Source organism: Prinia subflava, chromosome 15 (genome assembly GCF_021018805.1).
Source record: "Prinia subflava isolate CZ2003 ecotype Zambia chromosome 15, Cam_Psub_1.2, whole genome shotgun sequence".
NCBI lineage: Eukaryota > Metazoa > Chordata > Aves > Passeriformes > Cisticolidae > Prinia > Prinia subflava.
This window is the reverse complement of record NC_086261.1, coordinates 1,053,272-1,069,702: the sequence shown is the minus strand read 5'-3', so window position 1 is coordinate 1,069,702 and position 16,431 is coordinate 1,053,272. Positions and strand designations below refer to the sequence as shown.

Below are 16,431 nucleotides of genomic sequence, written 5' to 3'. Positions count from 1 at the left end.
GAAGAGATGCCCTGGGCTGCTCCGCTGAGCTTCCCTTTTTCCCTGCCCGGGTCAGGATTGAGGGAAACGTGGCTGAGTTCGGGCCTGGGTGTTTATTATCCGGGAGGTTTTCCTGGGAACGGGGTGGGTTTTACCGAGCGAACTCGATGCCGTAGGCGGTCCTGGTCTCGGTGCCGCCGCGCTGCTCGATGTGGCTGGCGGCCGCCACCACGTCCTGCACGGACCTGTAGTCGTTCAGGTGGAACTCGTGGACCACGTCCTCTCCGTACTGCACCACTCCCACCTGGGAATGACGGGAATGTCACCAGAACCGCCAGCAGAGCGGGGTCCTGCCCCCCACGAGCGTCGTCAGCCACCGGGAATCACCGGCCACCGTTAATGTTCCGTCGCTCGTTCCCGGTTTTCCTTCCATTAATAATTCCCAGCTTTGTGGCTCTGCCCCCTGCTCTGCTCCCAAGTTTTGGGGAGATCCAGACGTGCTCTGCCCCACTGTCCCGGTTTGGCCCCGCAGCATCGCCAGGTGGGACCAAACTGGGTTATTTGGGAAAACTGGGGCTATTCCTGCTCAGATCCCGGCCCAAATTCCTGCCCAAATCAACCCATGATTCCCCGGAGCAAGAGCATGGAGAGCTCCTTTCCATGGGGTTCCATTCCCGTTCCCATTGGGATGTGGGATCCCTCCGTAGCTCTCTTAGGCACATTAATGGGAGCGTTTTTCCCCAAGGGATGAGTTAAAAATCCCAATATTTTGACAAATTCCAGCAGCTTGACAGAAAAGGGACATTGGGAATGGCCCTGGGATGACTCAAATGTCCAGGGCCTCACCTGGATCTGCCCAGGACCGATGTAAAACTTCTTCAGGATATTTATCAGGAAGTGCTGGACCTCAACCCATGGATAAATGCTGTTGGAGCCATCCAGAACGATGATGATGTCCATGTAGGTCTGGCATCCTGTGGAAAAATCCAGGGATTTATTAAAACCCCTCTTGCAAAGGGGCAGATTTACGGCTTCACTTCCAGCCAGGTACTTCCTTTTAGGATTTATTGGGGGAAAAAAATAAAAAATCGGATTTCAATCTTTTGGGAAAGAACTCTGGGCACCAGCAAGGTGGGGAGAAGCCACAGGAATTCTCTGTGCTGAGAAAAGATGGGATCACTTCCAAGGAATAACACTCAGCAGCATCATTTCGGATTCAGCTTTGGAATCTGATCCCGCCTAATGTCATTCCAACCCTTCAAAGGGGAGCGGGATCCGGCCCTGCTGCTCCGCAGAGCCGTTCCCGGTCCCTGAGTCATTCCCAGCCCAAGGCAGACATTTCCTCCCTCCCCACGGAACCCTCGGCTCCGAGGCAGCCAAAACCCCCGGAGGGACCCCAGGGCTCGGCTCCGCACCCGGAGCAGGAGGGATGGAAGGGGAAAATTACTCAGGATCATCTCTTGCTGATGTTTTACAGCGTTCCTTGGAAAAGTCCTGCATGATCCTGGATTTCAGAGATTTATCAGCGGCTCTTTCACCCACTAGGTTTTCATAGATGAAAGAATCCGTGGATTGGAGTCACTCATGGATCGCTGGGATCCTCTCTGTGCCTCCATCCCCATCCCATCCCGGAAATCAGGGAGAGGACCCGACCCTGCATCCCACTGAATAAAAATTTCCTAAAAATTCCCTAAAATCCCAATTATCCTTTGCAGTGAGAGCTGGAACACAACAAGGGAAGTGACACTGGGAATTTGATGAAGTCTTTACTGCCTTGATCCAAAAAAATCCCATTTTTCCAAGCCCATCTCTTTGCCCTGGGAATTCACCAACACCAGAGGGGTTCTGGAGCTACTTCTCATGGGATGAGGAGCTCCCAGGGGCAGGACAGGCTCTGGGAATCCTTCCCAGCCCCAGGAAAACCGGGAAACATCATTTAAACCCTCCAAAATAAAACCCCAGCTCCAAATTCCCCAATTCCAACATATTTAACTCCTGGTCAAGGAGGGCTTTGTTTTGTGCAGCCAAACTGGGATTGGAGCTGGGATCGGGGCTGGAATCAGAGCCGGGATTGGAGATGGGATTGAGCTGGGATAGAAGAAGGGATTGGAGCAGGGATTGGAGCTGGGATTGGGGCTGGGATCGGGGCTGGGATTGGAGACGGGATAGGAGCAGGGTCTGGAGCAGGGATTGGAAAAGGGATTGGAACTGGGATTGGGGCTGGGACCGGAGCTGGGACTGGGGCTGGGATTGGAGCTGGGATTGCAGTCAGGATTAGAGCAAGGATCGGAGCTGGGACTGGAGCCAGGGTTGGAGAAGGGTCTGGAGCAGGGTCTGGAGCTGGGCTCGGAGCAGGGATCAGAGCCGGGATGGGAGCCGGGATTGGAGCAGGGTCTGGAGCAGGGTTTGGAGCAGGGATGGGAGCCGGGATGGGAGCAGGGTCTGGAGCAGGGATGGGAGCCGGGATGGGAGCAGGGTCTGGAGCAGGGTCTGGAGCAGGGATCGGAGCAGGGATGGGAGCCGGGATCTGTGTGCTCACTCTGCAGAGCCGGAGCCACGGTCCTGGAGAAGCGGAAGTTGGCATTGACGCGGGAGCACATCCCGGTGGTGTAGTAGGAGCTGCCGCACTCGTGGGACCACAGCGGGCTGCAGGCCTGGCGGGAGGAAAGAGCGGGATTTGTCCCAAAAGATCCCTTTTCCATGGATGTGTGAGGTGGCGCAGGAAACAGGGAACCCCGGAATTCTGGGATGGGTTGGGAGGGAGCTGGAAGGTCTCGCTCCCGCCCTGCCCATGGGATGGCAAACATTCCATAGGGCAGCTCATTCCAAGATTTGTGTCGGACACTTCCAGGGATGGAGATTCCATAATAAATAAATGAATAAATGGATGGATGAATAAATGAATCAAAGAACAAAAAAAATTTAAAATTATCTGCAATATACCTGTGTAATACATTCTATTATAGTAAGATCTAATAGAATATACACAATATAATATATACAATATAATAAATAATACAAGATATAATATAAAACATATAAAAATACATAATACATTATTAAAATATATATTTATAAAAGATAAGGATATATAAATATTTACATGTTTTATATCTATTTATCATATATATAGTTTAGGACATATTTATAGCATAATAAATCAATTTTTTAATATATATATATATATTATATTCATATAGAAATAGAGATAAATATAATAGAGTCATAAAACATCCTGAGGTGGAAAAGACCTGCCTGGATCATCAAAGTCCAATTTTTTTTTTTTTTTTTTTTTTTTATTTTATTTTACTTTACCTTTTCATATTTTATTTTACATTATTTTACCTTATTTTACCTTACTTAATTTCATCTTATTTTATTTTATCTTAATTAATTTCATTTTACTTTATTATTTTACTTTATTTTGCTTTATCTTTATTTCATTTTATTATATTTTGTTTTATTTAATTTCATTCGATTTCATTTTATTTTAATTCCATTTCCCTCTATTTCACCAACAAATCCCTATAAATCTCCCCACACCCCACCAACAAAACCCCGCCAAGGGGAGCCTCCCAACACCTCCCTGTCCTGCCATGCATTCCCGGGACACATTCCCAAATTCCCATTCCCAAATTCCCAAATTCCCATTCCCGCATTCCCAAATTCCCATTCCCAAATTCCGGCGCTCACCAGGACGCTGCTATCCCTGGGGTTGGTGGCCAGGCTCAGCCCCAGCCGCATGTTGTCCTTGCGCTCCGACACGTTGGACAGCGTCACCCGCCCTTGGGAGAGAGCCCGGGGTCAGCGGCATTCCCGGGAAATCCCCGTGATTCCCGGGAAATCCCAAAAGCCCCCCGGAATCCCCGGAGTAACCGGGAACACTCCCCAGGATCTCCAGGGATTGCGTGACAGAGAGGAATTTCTGCCGGTGTAACTCCAGGTTTTGGGGATATTTGGAAGGCGAGGGAAAAAAATTGGAAAGATTGGGATTTTTCCTAGATGAACGGGCAAGGAAGGGAAATTCTTCAGGAGTGAGGCTGGGAGTTGGAGAGGATTAAATCCCTTGGAGGGCTCAGCTCCTCATCCTGGATTCCTGAGCCATCCCTGTGTAGGATTGGGGATATTCCCGGGAAATCTGGAATGCCCCCTGGAAATTCTGGAGCAACCGGGAATTGAGTGCCGGAGAGGAATCTCTGCCGGATTCACTCCAGGTTTCGGGAATTTTTGGAAGGTGAGAATTGGGTTTTTTTCCAATCAAGGTTGGAAAATTGTTTTGGGAATGAGGCTGGGAGTTGGAGAGGAGGAAATCCCTCGGAGGGCTCAGCTCCTCATCCCGGATTCCTGGGGCAGGGAATCCCTGGTTTTCCCATGGCACAGCCCAGAAATTGGGAACAGCCTCCAGGGTTGTTCAATCCTAAACATCATTGAGCTTCATCCCAAATCCTGATCCAACCATTCCTCTGGAAAACGTGAACCAGAGCTCCCCCTTTGGGAAGCAAACTGGGAATCATGGAATAACTTGGGATGGAAGGAATCTAAAGCCCATCCAGAGCCACCTTCCACCATCCCAGGCTGCTCCAACCCGGCCTTGGACACTTCCAGGGATGCAGGGGCTTCTCTGGGAGCTCCACCTTCCCAGGGAGGAATTCCTTCCCGGCATCCCGAGGTTTTTTGGGATAGTTTGGGATGTGTGGGGTGTTGGGAAGGGGCCGTACCCAGGTTGAGCTTGGTGCAGTTGCCGTGGCCCTCACTCGGCACCGGGCACTTGTAAACATCTCCGGTCTTCTGCTGCCCATTGGATTCGTAGGGAGCTCCCACCACCAGCCTGCGGAAAACACGGATCCGTCAGCACCGGGAGAACAGGAATCCTGTGGGAGAACGGGAATCCCCCGGGAGAGCAGGGATCCCTCAGCCACAATTCCACAATTTGGGAGGAGGTCGCGACCTCAGTGGAAGGACAGCTTCTCCTTCTCTTCCCGTGGGAGCAGCAGAAAGCCGGGAATGTGACTGTGCCACCTGGAATTCTGGGATTAGCTCCCATCAGCTGCAAGGAGCGGGGGCCTGGCAGGGAGGGAGGGCTCCAAACCCCTCTGGAAGCGCAGGGAGGAGCAGGGAAGCAGCTCCAGGATGGCACCAGATCCCCGGGAATCAGCCGAGGTGCCCGTGGATGGTCCCTTCTCTCCACTGCCCACGGAGGAGCCTTCCCAAAGGGCCATGGAATGGTTTGGGATGGAAGGGACCTCAAGGATCATCGCATCCCAACCCCCTCCATGCAGGGACACCTCCCACTGCATTCCAAGAACATCTCCAGGACATGGATATGGAGACACCTCCCAGTTCATTCCATTCCATTCCATTCCATTCCATTCCATTCCATTCCATTCCGTTCCGTTCCGTTCCGTTCCGTTCCGTTCCGTTCCGTTCCGTTCCGTTCCATTCCATTCCTTCTCAGGACATGGATATGGAGACACCTCCCACTTCATTCCATGGGTTTCTCCAGAACATGGACATGGAGACACTTCCCATTCCATTCCAAGAACACCTCCAGGACATGGATGTGGATTCCAGCAGAACCACAAGGAATAACAAGGAGCTGGTGGAGCACTTCCAGCAAATCCCACTGGGATCCATAAGGAATTTTCCCCCAGAAAACCCTGGAAAACTTGGAATTTGCTACAACCTGGAGTTGTTATGAACAGCCCTGAGCAGAACATTGGGATCTCCAGGGGGAAATTGGAAAGGAACATTCCCAGGGAAAAGTCCTGGAAAAGAAAATTTTCTCCAAGCTGGGGCTGTTAAAAACACTGGGAGCAGAATGTTGGGATCTCCAGGGGTGGGTGAGGAAATTGGGAAGGAATTTTCCCCAAGAAAGCCTTGGGAAAGGGAATTTGCCCCAACCTGGGATTGTTACGAGCACTGGGAGATGAACATTGGGATCTCCAGAGGAGGGGAGAAATTTTCCCCAGGAAAACCCTGGAGGAGGGAATTCTCTCCAAGCTGGAGACATTCCGAACATCGGGAGCTGAACATCTGGAATTTTCCTGCCCTCCACAACAAGGGAGCTGCCAAATCCCATTCCCCAGCACGGATACCAGCTCCCGGTTGGGATATTTTTGGGACACCCAAACATTTTTCCCACTTTTTCTTGACCACAACATTCCAACCCAGCAACCTCAAAAGCAGGAAGAATGTGGGACCTAAGGAATCCATCCCTTCTTCCCAGGCTATCCCAAAAATCCTCGGCACCACGAGTCGTTGGCAACTCCCGCTCCCAAAATAAATAGGATTTTTTTTTTCCTTTTTTTTTAAACTTCCCAAAAAATCCTATGGATGCGACCGTCCCGGTCTGGATCTCCGGATAAACAGGAGCTCTTTTGTTCCACAGGGCCCTTCCCAGCAGCTGGAAAAGCCACCGGCACAGATGTTCCCTGTTAGACCAGGAATTGTCATTCCCTAAAAATGTGGCTGCTCCAAAGACAAACATCCCACTCTTTTATCCCGAACCCGGAATGGCTCAGCCAAAGAAAAGCTCCCGAATCCAAGGATTCTCATGGAAACACTTCCTGTCTTACAGCTTAACGTGGGAATTCACCAGGGGAAAATCATCTCCAGCTGGAGCTGTCCTCAACAGCATCCAGGAAAATCTGGGATTTTTTGGGAATTTGCTTGTTTTCCTGAGGCTCTCCCACACTCTCATGGAGTTTGGTTGTGGAGAGGAGGGAAAAGGTGGAAGAGCGGGAAGGGGAATGGGAAAACCTCAAGGATGAGGAGGAATAAATGCAGAGGCTCCTTGGAAAATCTCCTGGTGTAATTCCCAATTCCCAATAATTTAAGATCAATGGGATTCCATGAACTCCTGGGAGCAGCTCCAGCCTGTTGTGCCCCCATCCTGCAGGAAAACCTCTCGGAGACTTTTCCATTAATTAACATTCCCAGATTAATATGATCACAGCACACATTAATAAACATTCCCAAAAATCCAGCGGATTTGGGCTCGGATCATCCCTTTGGGATGACGAGGCAAATCCACCCATTCCTAAATCCCGGGAGCTCAAAGGAAACCCCAACATTCCCAGCTTTTGCCATGAATGCGGAGCGGCTGTGCAGATCCCGGAGCCGGAATTCTTGTCTCCCAAAAAACAATGGGATTGTTTTCCCTTTTTGGTGGAATGGGAATGATTCATCAGCCGGAGCTGTCAAACCCTCACGGAAACTTGGCAGCTCGGGAAAAGGCTTTTCCAGCTGGTTGGAAGGTGTTTTTTAGGGATGCTGCTCCACTCTTCCTTTCCTTGGAAACTCGGGCTACAAATCCCAAATTTTTTCCTCCAAAAGAAAAAAAAATATCCGGGATTTGGGATGGATTTTATCCCAAATCCCTCAAATATCCAAATAATCCAGCTCATCCCAAGAAAACTGGAGCATCCTGCCAGAGCAGGGAGACATTCCTGGCTTTTTCCAAGCTCTCCCCCTCCACACAGCCTGAGATCATCCCAAATCTCCCAATTTTTCCCTGGATTCCCTAGAGGGAAGCGGCTCCTGCATCAAAACTCGGCCAAAAAAACGAGGCTTTGAAAGAAAATCAGATCCAAACAATTCCTGCCTCGCCTCCCTCTCCATTCCCTGCTCCCGGAGAAAACAAAGGGAAAAAAACCAGAACAGGGATGAAGTGGGAAAAGCTGCAACTGTGTGAGGATGGATTTTTAACTTTCATCCCAAAAATAAACCCTTAGGAGAGGAAAAGCAGGAATACCCCAGGAGCTGAAGTTGTGCTCTCCAAGCAAAGCCCAGTGCCGGATGCTCATTCCTGGTTTTCTGGGAATGGGGTGGTCCTGCAGGCTTGGAAAAGCTCCAAACCAGCAAAATCTGGGAATTATGGAATGGTTTGGGCGGCAAGACCTTCGAGCTCATCCCATTCCAGCCCTGAGCCCCAGACCCAGATCCTGAACATTCCCGGTCCGAGCCCGGCCGAAGGGAAAGGGAGGAGGGGAAGGAAAAAAAAGGGAAAAATCCTCTGGCTGGATTGAAAGCCAGAATTGTGCTGATCTGGAAAAACACTTCCAGGGGTTTCTGTTTTCCAGCTCCTGCCAGAGGTTTTCTTGGCTGGGATCCTCCCGTGGCTTGGCCGCCGCCCCAGCGCTCGGAATATTTTGGTGGAAGCGCAGAGAATTCCATCGAGTCTGCTCCCGCCTGTCCCTGCCACCCCGGGGGGGCAGGATCCCGAGCAGCCCACCCCATTCCCGGGGTTTTGGGGGGATTTTCCCTCTTTTTGGCCTGGTTGTCAAGGAAATCGTGGAATGGTTTGGGTCATCCCAGCCCCGCTTGCAGAGGTTGCTCCGAGCTGGATTTGAGCATTCCAGGGATGGGGCAGAAAAAACCTGGGAATCAGCGGTGCTCCCGAAGGAGAGGGGATTGCTTGGGAAGAGTCACCTGGGGAATTCCCAGTTTTCCTGGGAATCTCCAGAGGGAAGCTGGAGATCCCACAGGACCCTATGGATGGAGATCCCAGAATGGGATCTGCTGGAAAATCCCAGGAAAATCCCGGCTGAGCCAAGAACTGCGGAGAGGCCTCACCCGGGAACAGCTCCTTGACATCCCAAAAAACGGGGGAAAGAACGCCAGGAAAAGCGGGAATGTGGCATTCCCGCTGCCCACGGAATTCCAGACTTCCTTGCTCCCGTTATCCGCTCTTTTCTGGGATTTGGTGTCCGGACATGGATTTGTCACCGCTGCCTCTCCTCAGCCACGGGAATGGGGCTCCCCTCTCCAGGATTCCTTGGAAAAGGAGCTTTGGGATTCTCCCAGGGAGGAATTTTGGGATCAGAACTTCCCTTTGGACACATGGGATAGGAGGCTGGGATAGGGAAAACTCCCTTGGAGTGGCCAGCATCCCAAAAACTCCTGGAATGGGGCTCTTCTCACCAGGATTCCTTGGAAAAGGAGCTCTGGGATGCTCCTGGAATGATGGGAAGTGATCCGGACAAACCCTTGGAAGGGGGAGATGGAAAATGAAGAGAATTTTTCCCTTTTTTCCCTGCTCTTGGACCTCCAGGAAGATTCTTCCCAAAATTCCGTGAGATTCCAGGTTGTGTTTGCCACAAACATCCAGGAGCTCCCATCCCTGAAAGCTTCCAGGTTTTACGGGATACACATCCCACTTGTGGGAATTCCACTCATTATTCCCAAATAAATCCACCCACAGCATCCAACCCGCCTGGACTTGGGATTCAAATCCTCCAAAATCCCCTCCATCCTCCCAGGAATTCCCTCTCCTTATCCCAAAATTCCTTCCTCCCTGGGGTCATTTTGTCCCCTCAGCAAGAGGGAGCTCCCATTTTTCCCAGTTTTTCCAAAAATCCCCAATTTGGGCACTGGGAATGCTCCCATCCCACAATTCCAGGGAATTCCCACAATTCCAGGGAATTCCCACAATCCCTTTGCCTGCTCCGGGAGCGGGAAGCTGCCATTCCATGGAGCTCCGGTGGGTTTTGGGATGAATTCCAGGCACCTGCTGTCAACTTTTCCATTCCCACTTGGAGAAGGCACCTCCAGCTCCATGGAAAAGATGGAAAAAGTGCAGGAAGGGAGGTCTGGAAACCCCTCAGTGCTCTGGAAAATGCCGGAGCAAAGTCAAATCCCACATGGATGAGCTTTTCCAGCGTCAAATATCCAAGTGGAATTTTTTCCCCCACAGAGTTTAATAACCCGAATTTTTTTCCTCACGGATTTTCCGCTCTCTTGGATGCACTTCCATGAGTCTGGGGGGTTCCTTGAAAAGTTTGGAAAAGGGGGAAATTCCCGACTTTCAAAAATACCTGGAAAATCAAACCTGTTTGGAGGCGCTCCAATATACAGGGGCAAAAAACCATAAACACAAAATTCTTGGAATGCATTCCCAAACAATTCCCAGCAGCCAAAAGCAGCATTCAAAGGCTCAGACTGAAGGAGAGGTGCCAAAATCCTCGGATTCCGCGCTTGGAATTTGGCAGCCGGATCCCGGCACATCCATGGCCGGAGAGAACCACGGAGTCTCATCCCATTCCAGGGGATTTTGTGGAATTCTTTGGGATGGGATTGGAAAATGCTCAGCGGGAATTGGGGTTTCAGAACATTCCCATTCCTTCCGTGTCCTGCCAGCTCCTGGAATTTTTATCCAGATCGTGGAATTTTGATCCACCTCCTGGAATTTTGATCCAGCTCCCTCTGTGCATTCCAGGGAATTCCGTGGGCTTTGGAGCTTCTGGATGTGCCCCTGGAATGCACCAAAGGTCTCTGCCAGCATCTGGGTGGGATCCCCTGGGATAGGACCTGGGATCAATCCCTGAATTCATCCCTGGGATCAGCCTTGGGATTGGCCCTGGATTCATCCCTGGGATCCCCCTGGGATCCCCCAAACTCCCCACCTCATCCCAAACCGGACCCAACCCCGGGCTCATCCCACATTCCCAAGGGACATTCCCGATGGATCGCTTCTCCAGGCCCTGGCTCCTCCAGGGAAACTGAAAATTGGGATGGCCTGGACCCAAATTCCCGATGGGATTCTGGGGCCTGAGGGGCTCCAAGGAATCGCGATCCCCCTCCACACCCACCCCTCCCAAATTCCCCACCTAAAATTCCTCTTTTTTTATGGAAAACCTTTCCTTAGTTCAGCACCTCCAGGAGCAATCTCAGCCTGGCCCAGCAATTCCCGCCCCAGACTGGGAATTCCAGAGATTTGGGGTGGATTGGGACCAAAATTCCCGCCAGAATTCCCGGTTTTCCGGAGCCCCCTCACCATTTCTTGCCGCCGATGTCGTGCTGCTGCACCGTGTATCCAAAGAAAGATTCCCGGGATCCCGTGATCACCTGGGGACTCCTGGTGTCGATGTTGAAGGAATTCCCGAATCCTGGGGGAAAAAGGGAAAAGGATCCGTCAGCCGAAAAGCCGGAAAATGCCAACCCCACACGGCCGGAGGAGGAACTGGGAATTCCGAAATCTCCGGAGGGCTCCAGCCATGGAATTGTTCCAATCCCAGCCCGGCTTGGGGTTGGATTCGGTGATTCCTGAGGTGCTTCCAACCTCGCCCATCCCGGGAAAGCTGCTCCCAGATTTTTGAAGGTGTTCCTGGAGCAGGGATGGTTTGATCCCATTCCCATCCCAGCCAGGATGGGAATTCCAGAGCATTCCAGCCCCACCTTCCCAAAATTCCATCCTGGAGTTCCCAGGGAATATCCAGTCCTTGGGATGGAGCTTGGAGCTCACTTTGGATTCAGGATTCCTGGAATTCAGCCCATTCCCAGCTCATCCTGGGAATTCCCTGGAGCCAGGATGGGAATGGGAAAGGAGCTTCCCCCCTCTGGAATCCATGGATGAGCCGTGCTGGATTCGGCTTCTTCCATGGGAAACACGGGATGGGATCCATGGAAAATGACCCAGCCCGGCCATTCCTGAGGATTTTCCCAAGGATCCAGAGCTGGAATTCCCATTCCCTGTGGGAGCAGGAGCTGAGGAGAGGCAGCTCCAGAGGGGGAGATCCCTAAGGATGGAATTCCAACCAGGACAGGGCGATTTTTGGGATCAGTCCTTTCCCTATGGATCCCCTGGAGAATCCCGCTTCCCACAGAACAGCGGGATGTCCACAGCATCCCAATCCTGGGATTCTGGGACAAATTCCAGAGAAATGTCCTGTCCCTGGAGCAAAATCTGGGGAATTTGCCAGCAGCTCCTCCCAGGAGTCAGATCCAGGTGGGAAATTGGGAAATCAAGAATCCCCCCAGGAGCGGGAATTTTGGGAATGCTGGAGGTATTCCGGGATAGAGCAGCAGAAACTGGGAGAGAGAAGGGGGAAAAGCTGGGGGAAAAAAGGGGGAAAATCTTGGGGAAAATGGGGAAAAATGGGGGAAAAATGGGGAAACTGCCCTGGCTGAATCCTTTGGGATTCCCACTTGATAGGATGGCCATGGATAACCGGGATATCCTGGATTTGATTCCCTGGATCCTGCCGGGTGCTTCATTCCAAGAAAAACCTTGGAATCCTCCCCCAGGACAGGGCTGGGAGGCTCCCTTTGGAATTTCTTGGGATATGAAGGAGCTGCGGGCAGGAAAACTCAGCACTGCAGGAAAAATCCAGGCTGGGAATGTTTGGATAGGCAGGAATGTTGGGATAAAGGGAATGTTTGGAATCCTGGGAACAGATCCACTCCTGGAGCGGGGAGAGGCGGAATCTGGCCCCGGATTCCGAGGAGAGGGAGATTCCAAAGGCTCCAGAAAGAAATTCTAGAAAGCCGGGATAAAATAAACCCAAACCGGGAGACGGGGATGGGAGCCAAGATATTCTGCGGAGCGCTGACCTCATTCCACATCCCAAAGAAATGAAAACCTCTGGAGGGAGGGAAGCCGGGATTGGCCATGGAATGGTGGGAAAGGGAAAGGGGGAAGGGCACGGAGAGCACCCTGGAATATCAGGGAATTGTCGGGGATTTTGTATTCCCAGCAAGGAATTCCAAGATCTGGGAGCGTCTGGGATGCAGAGGAGGCGTTTGGGATGGATTTTCCTCCTCATTTTCCAGGTTTTGCCACTGCAGACCAAGTTTAGGATTTTTGGGAATGGGAACACCGGGATAAATCCAAGAATCCCGTTCTATGGTTTGGGATGAAACTCCGGAAAAAGGAGCAAAAACAAACAGAAATATTCCATGAAATCTCTGGGAAACCAGGGAGAAGAGCTGGGAATGGCATCCCAATCCCAGGGAAGCAAAAAATCCGGGAGAGAAGATTACAAGCAATGGATGGAACCTCAAAACTCTGAGAAAAAAAGAAAGGAAAAAAGAAAAATATTGGGAATATTCCAAGTAGGAATATTCCAACAGGCTCCAGCTGAAATGGGAATTTTAGGAGAGGTTATCCAGGAGATTTGGGTGCTGGAGGGATTTTCCTGCTGGGAATGAGGTCATTATCCCAAAGAAGTGACCAAAAGCTCCAGGTTTTCCTTGGAATTCCGAGGGCAGGAAGCCTCAGATTCCTCTGGAGCATCCAAACTTGTGATTCTTGTCAGGAAAAAATGTTGGGAGAGGAGAAAATCTTTGGGAAAGAAGAATGGGAATAAAATCCACTCTTTGTGCAGGGATAAAAGATCAAGATTAAAAAGAATTCCTGGAAGGGAAATTTCTGGGATGGGGATGATTCCAAAGGCCTCGGGAACAGGTGGGGAATTGGGGGGGAAAGGGGGAAATTTGGGGAGAAAAAGGGGGGAAAACTGGGAGAGAGAAGGGAGGGAAAAGCTGGGGGGGGGAAAGGAGGAAAAAACTTTGGGGGAAATTGGAAAAACTGAGGGGAAAAGTGGGGGGGGAAAGGGGGCAACTGCCCTGCCTGGATCGTTTGGGATTCCCAGCTGGAAAAGGACTCTGGGAAGTGCCCGGAAGCTTTCCCATGATTCCCAACCCTGGTTCCACTTCCACGGAAACTCAGGGCTGGATTTTGCTGCCTTTGCTCCAAAGTTTTCTGATTCCCTGGAAGAATATCCCGGTTTTTCTGGGACTGTCAGGAAAATCCAGGGTTTTTTTCCCTGGCTTCCAGCACTGCCAGAGGTCGGGATGGAATTCCTGGAGAGGGAATGTTGAGCTGGACAAGGAAAACTTTCTAAAGGATGAGGATATTTGGGATAAAGCTCCGGGAAGCGGCAGGGTGGGTGGGCTGGAATTCCCAGGGAATGCTGACAGCTCCCAGGTTTCATCTCCAAGCCAGAGCTTGTCATCGGTTATTAGGGAAAAATCCCGGGATTGGGATGGGAAGGCCGGGAATGCTGCGGGTGAACAGGAGCTCAGTCACCCTGGAACATTCCTGCTTTCCCACAAAATCCCCGGGAACGCCTCCGGAGGGGGTTTGGTACGCCGGGAGCTCCCGGAATTCCCACAAAATCCCTGGATGCAGAGACCCCCAAGGATGGAAATCCCTGCGGGAAAAATCCACGGCCAGAAACATCCATGGATGAAGGGGAAAAAAAACTGAGAGAGAGGAGGGGAAAGCAGGGAATGTTTGATCCCAGGGAGCAAATCCAGGGATCATTTCCACACCTCCCAAGGCAGAATCCCCCCATTCCCAAATCCCCTTTTTTTCCAGAGCTCCCCTTCACGGGGTAGAGCCGGGAATTCCGCGGGGCTCTGGCGGCTCCCGGGATTTTTCCAGCATCCCATTCCCGCCACGCCGGCAGCCCCACATCCATCCCTGCATCCACACATGGATCCAATTATTCCAGGAACAGCGGCTCGGCCGCGGCTCCCTTGAAAGGATCCCCGGCAGAAAGGGAAAAAAAATAAAAATAAATCCCAGAAAAAGCGCCCATAAAAACCCCAAGGAGCCTGGCGCGTTTTCCAGCAGGAAGTTTGGGAATGTTTGCAGCTGGAGGAGGCGCGAGCCGGTGGCCGAGCTCCTGGCGCTGGCCAAAAGCGCTTTTTTCCCGATTTTTTTCCCGATTTTCAGCCGTTTTTTCCCCGTTTTCCCCGCACTTTGGCGGCTCCCAGCGCGGCTGGATTCCAGATGGGATCCAAGCAGGAACCAGCGCTGCCGGGGAGCCGCTTTTTCCAAGGAAAAACCCCGGGAAAAAAGATCCCAAAAATGCATCCCAGCCCCCCGGAGCAGAGCGGGAGAAGCCGCAGGATCAGCTCCTGGAATTAAACCCCGCCTAAAGCCTCTCCTAAACTTAACCCCGAGCATTCCCTGTTTTCCAGCGGGACAATTTAGGGAAAGGGGAGCTTTCCTTCCCCATAATACCCGATCCTTTGGGATTATCCCGATTAATCCCGCTCCAAGCGCAGCCCGGCCCAGCGGCGCTCGGGATTTTCCCGGGAATTTCCCGGGAATTCCAAGATCTCCATCCCCTTCCAGCAGCCCCCAGCTCCCTCCCGCTCCCGGCAAAACTTTTCCGAGAGCCGCGTGGAGGTTTCTGCAGCCCTTTTCCCAAGCCATTCCCGGTTTTTTGGGGGGATTGGGATGGGCACTCACCGGGCAGGAGGCAGAGGGAGCAGGCCAGGAGAATCCCGCCGGGAATGGCCATGGAAGCGCCGGCCGCCCCAGCCCCCGAGCATCTGCGGGACTGCAGCTCCCGGCCCCGATCCCTGCCCTTATCCCAAACTTTTCCCGGCTCCCTGACAGCGGGAGAGCGCTGGGAGGGAGTGGGAGGGACCGGGGAACCGGGGAGGAGGGAAAGGATGGGAATGGGGACGGCCTTTTCCAGCCGCGGCACCCTTTAGGGAGCGGATTCCAGCCGGGAATTCCAGCCAGGACTCGGCTGTGCCAGCCGGGAATTCTTATCTGGAATCAGCTTTGCCAGCCGGGAATTCCCGTGTGGAACGGGCTGTGCCAGCCGGGAATTCCCAGCTGGAATCCTGGGATGAGGTCCTGCAGGAAAGGATGGGAATGGGCACAGCCTCCTCCAGGCTTTAGGGAGCAGATTCCAGCCAAGAATTCCCACCTGGAATCAGGAAACTGGGAAAAAAGGGGGGGAAACTGGGAGAGAAGGGAAAACTGGGGAGAAAGTAGGATGGGAAACAGGGAAAAAAGGGGAAAACCCTGGGAAGAAGAAGGAGGGAAATTGGAAAGAAAAAAAAGAAAAACTGGGAAGAAAGGTGGGAAAAACCTGGGAGAGAGAGGGGAGAAATTGGGAGAGAGAGAGGGAAAAAGTGGGGGGGGGAAAAGGGGAAAAACTGGGAGGCAGGAGGAGAATCCAGGGAATGTTTCATCCCAGGGAACGCGTTCAGCTGGATGCGGATCTGGGAATTACATAAACCATTCCCAAAGGGAAGATCCCGTGGTTTTTCCCAGCTTAAGATCCTTGGATGACTCCTGAAAAACCCTGGAGGAGGAGGAGGCTGCTCCGGCCGTGTCCTCCCAGCTGACCCCTGCATCCAGGGAAAGCTTTTGTTTGGAAAACTCCTGTGGATAACGGGAATCACTCCTGGAATTCCGGGATGGGGAGCTCATCCCGCTCCAACCCCTCCCCTCCCCTCGCACATCCCTGGATCCAAACCCCAGCAGGTTCTGTGCTTCCCCCCCACCGCATTCCCGACCTTCCTGCCCCTTTCTTCGGGATCATCCCAGGAGCTTTTCCAGATTTTTCACTTTTTCCAGGCTCCAGCTGTTCCCGCAGCAGCTCCTTGATCCTGACCTTGGACGCGGCCGCCCCGGGAGTTTGGGAAGAGCCAGGCTGGAAACCAGGAATGTAAACACGGCCTGGGAATGACAACAAATCCCCGAATTCCCAGATTTCAGTGCAGGAGGGGCTGGGGGAGGGGCATTCCAGGGGGAGACGGAGGCTCAGGAACACCGGACCCCCCTCCGGAGCCGCGTTTGGGATTTGGGATGGGGATTTGTCCCTCCGGATTCCTGGGAGCAGCTCCAAGCCTGAGCACGTGGATCCCTCATTCCCGATCCAGCGGCTCCGCTGAGCTCACAGCTCCGGAGACCTGCTCCAAATA

At 52.2% G+C, this 16,431-nt stretch overlaps 1 protein-coding gene across 1 annotated transcript in view; it reads right to left on the bottom strand.

Moving 5' to 3' along the window:
• ITGA11 (integrin subunit alpha 11) overlaps positions 1-15,125 on the bottom strand; it is a 38,567-nt gene extending 23,442 nt beyond the window's left edge. Inside the window, exons 1-7 of the mRNA XM_063412704.1 lie at positions 14,960-15,125; positions 10,754-10,865; positions 4,698-4,807; positions 3,673-3,764; positions 2,519-2,633; positions 826-953; positions 135-283 (exon numbers count right to left, since the gene is read on the bottom strand). Coding sequence (XP_063268774.1) covers positions 135-283; positions 826-953; positions 2,519-2,633; positions 3,673-3,764; positions 4,698-4,807; positions 10,754-10,865; positions 14,960-15,011 — 758 coding nt within the window. The 5' untranslated portion in view covers positions 15,012-15,125. The remainder of the gene's footprint in view (positions 1-134; positions 284-825; positions 954-2,518; positions 2,634-3,672; positions 3,765-4,697; positions 4,808-10,753; positions 10,866-14,959) is intronic.
• Between the last annotated feature and the right edge of the window lie 1,306 nt (positions 15,126-16,431).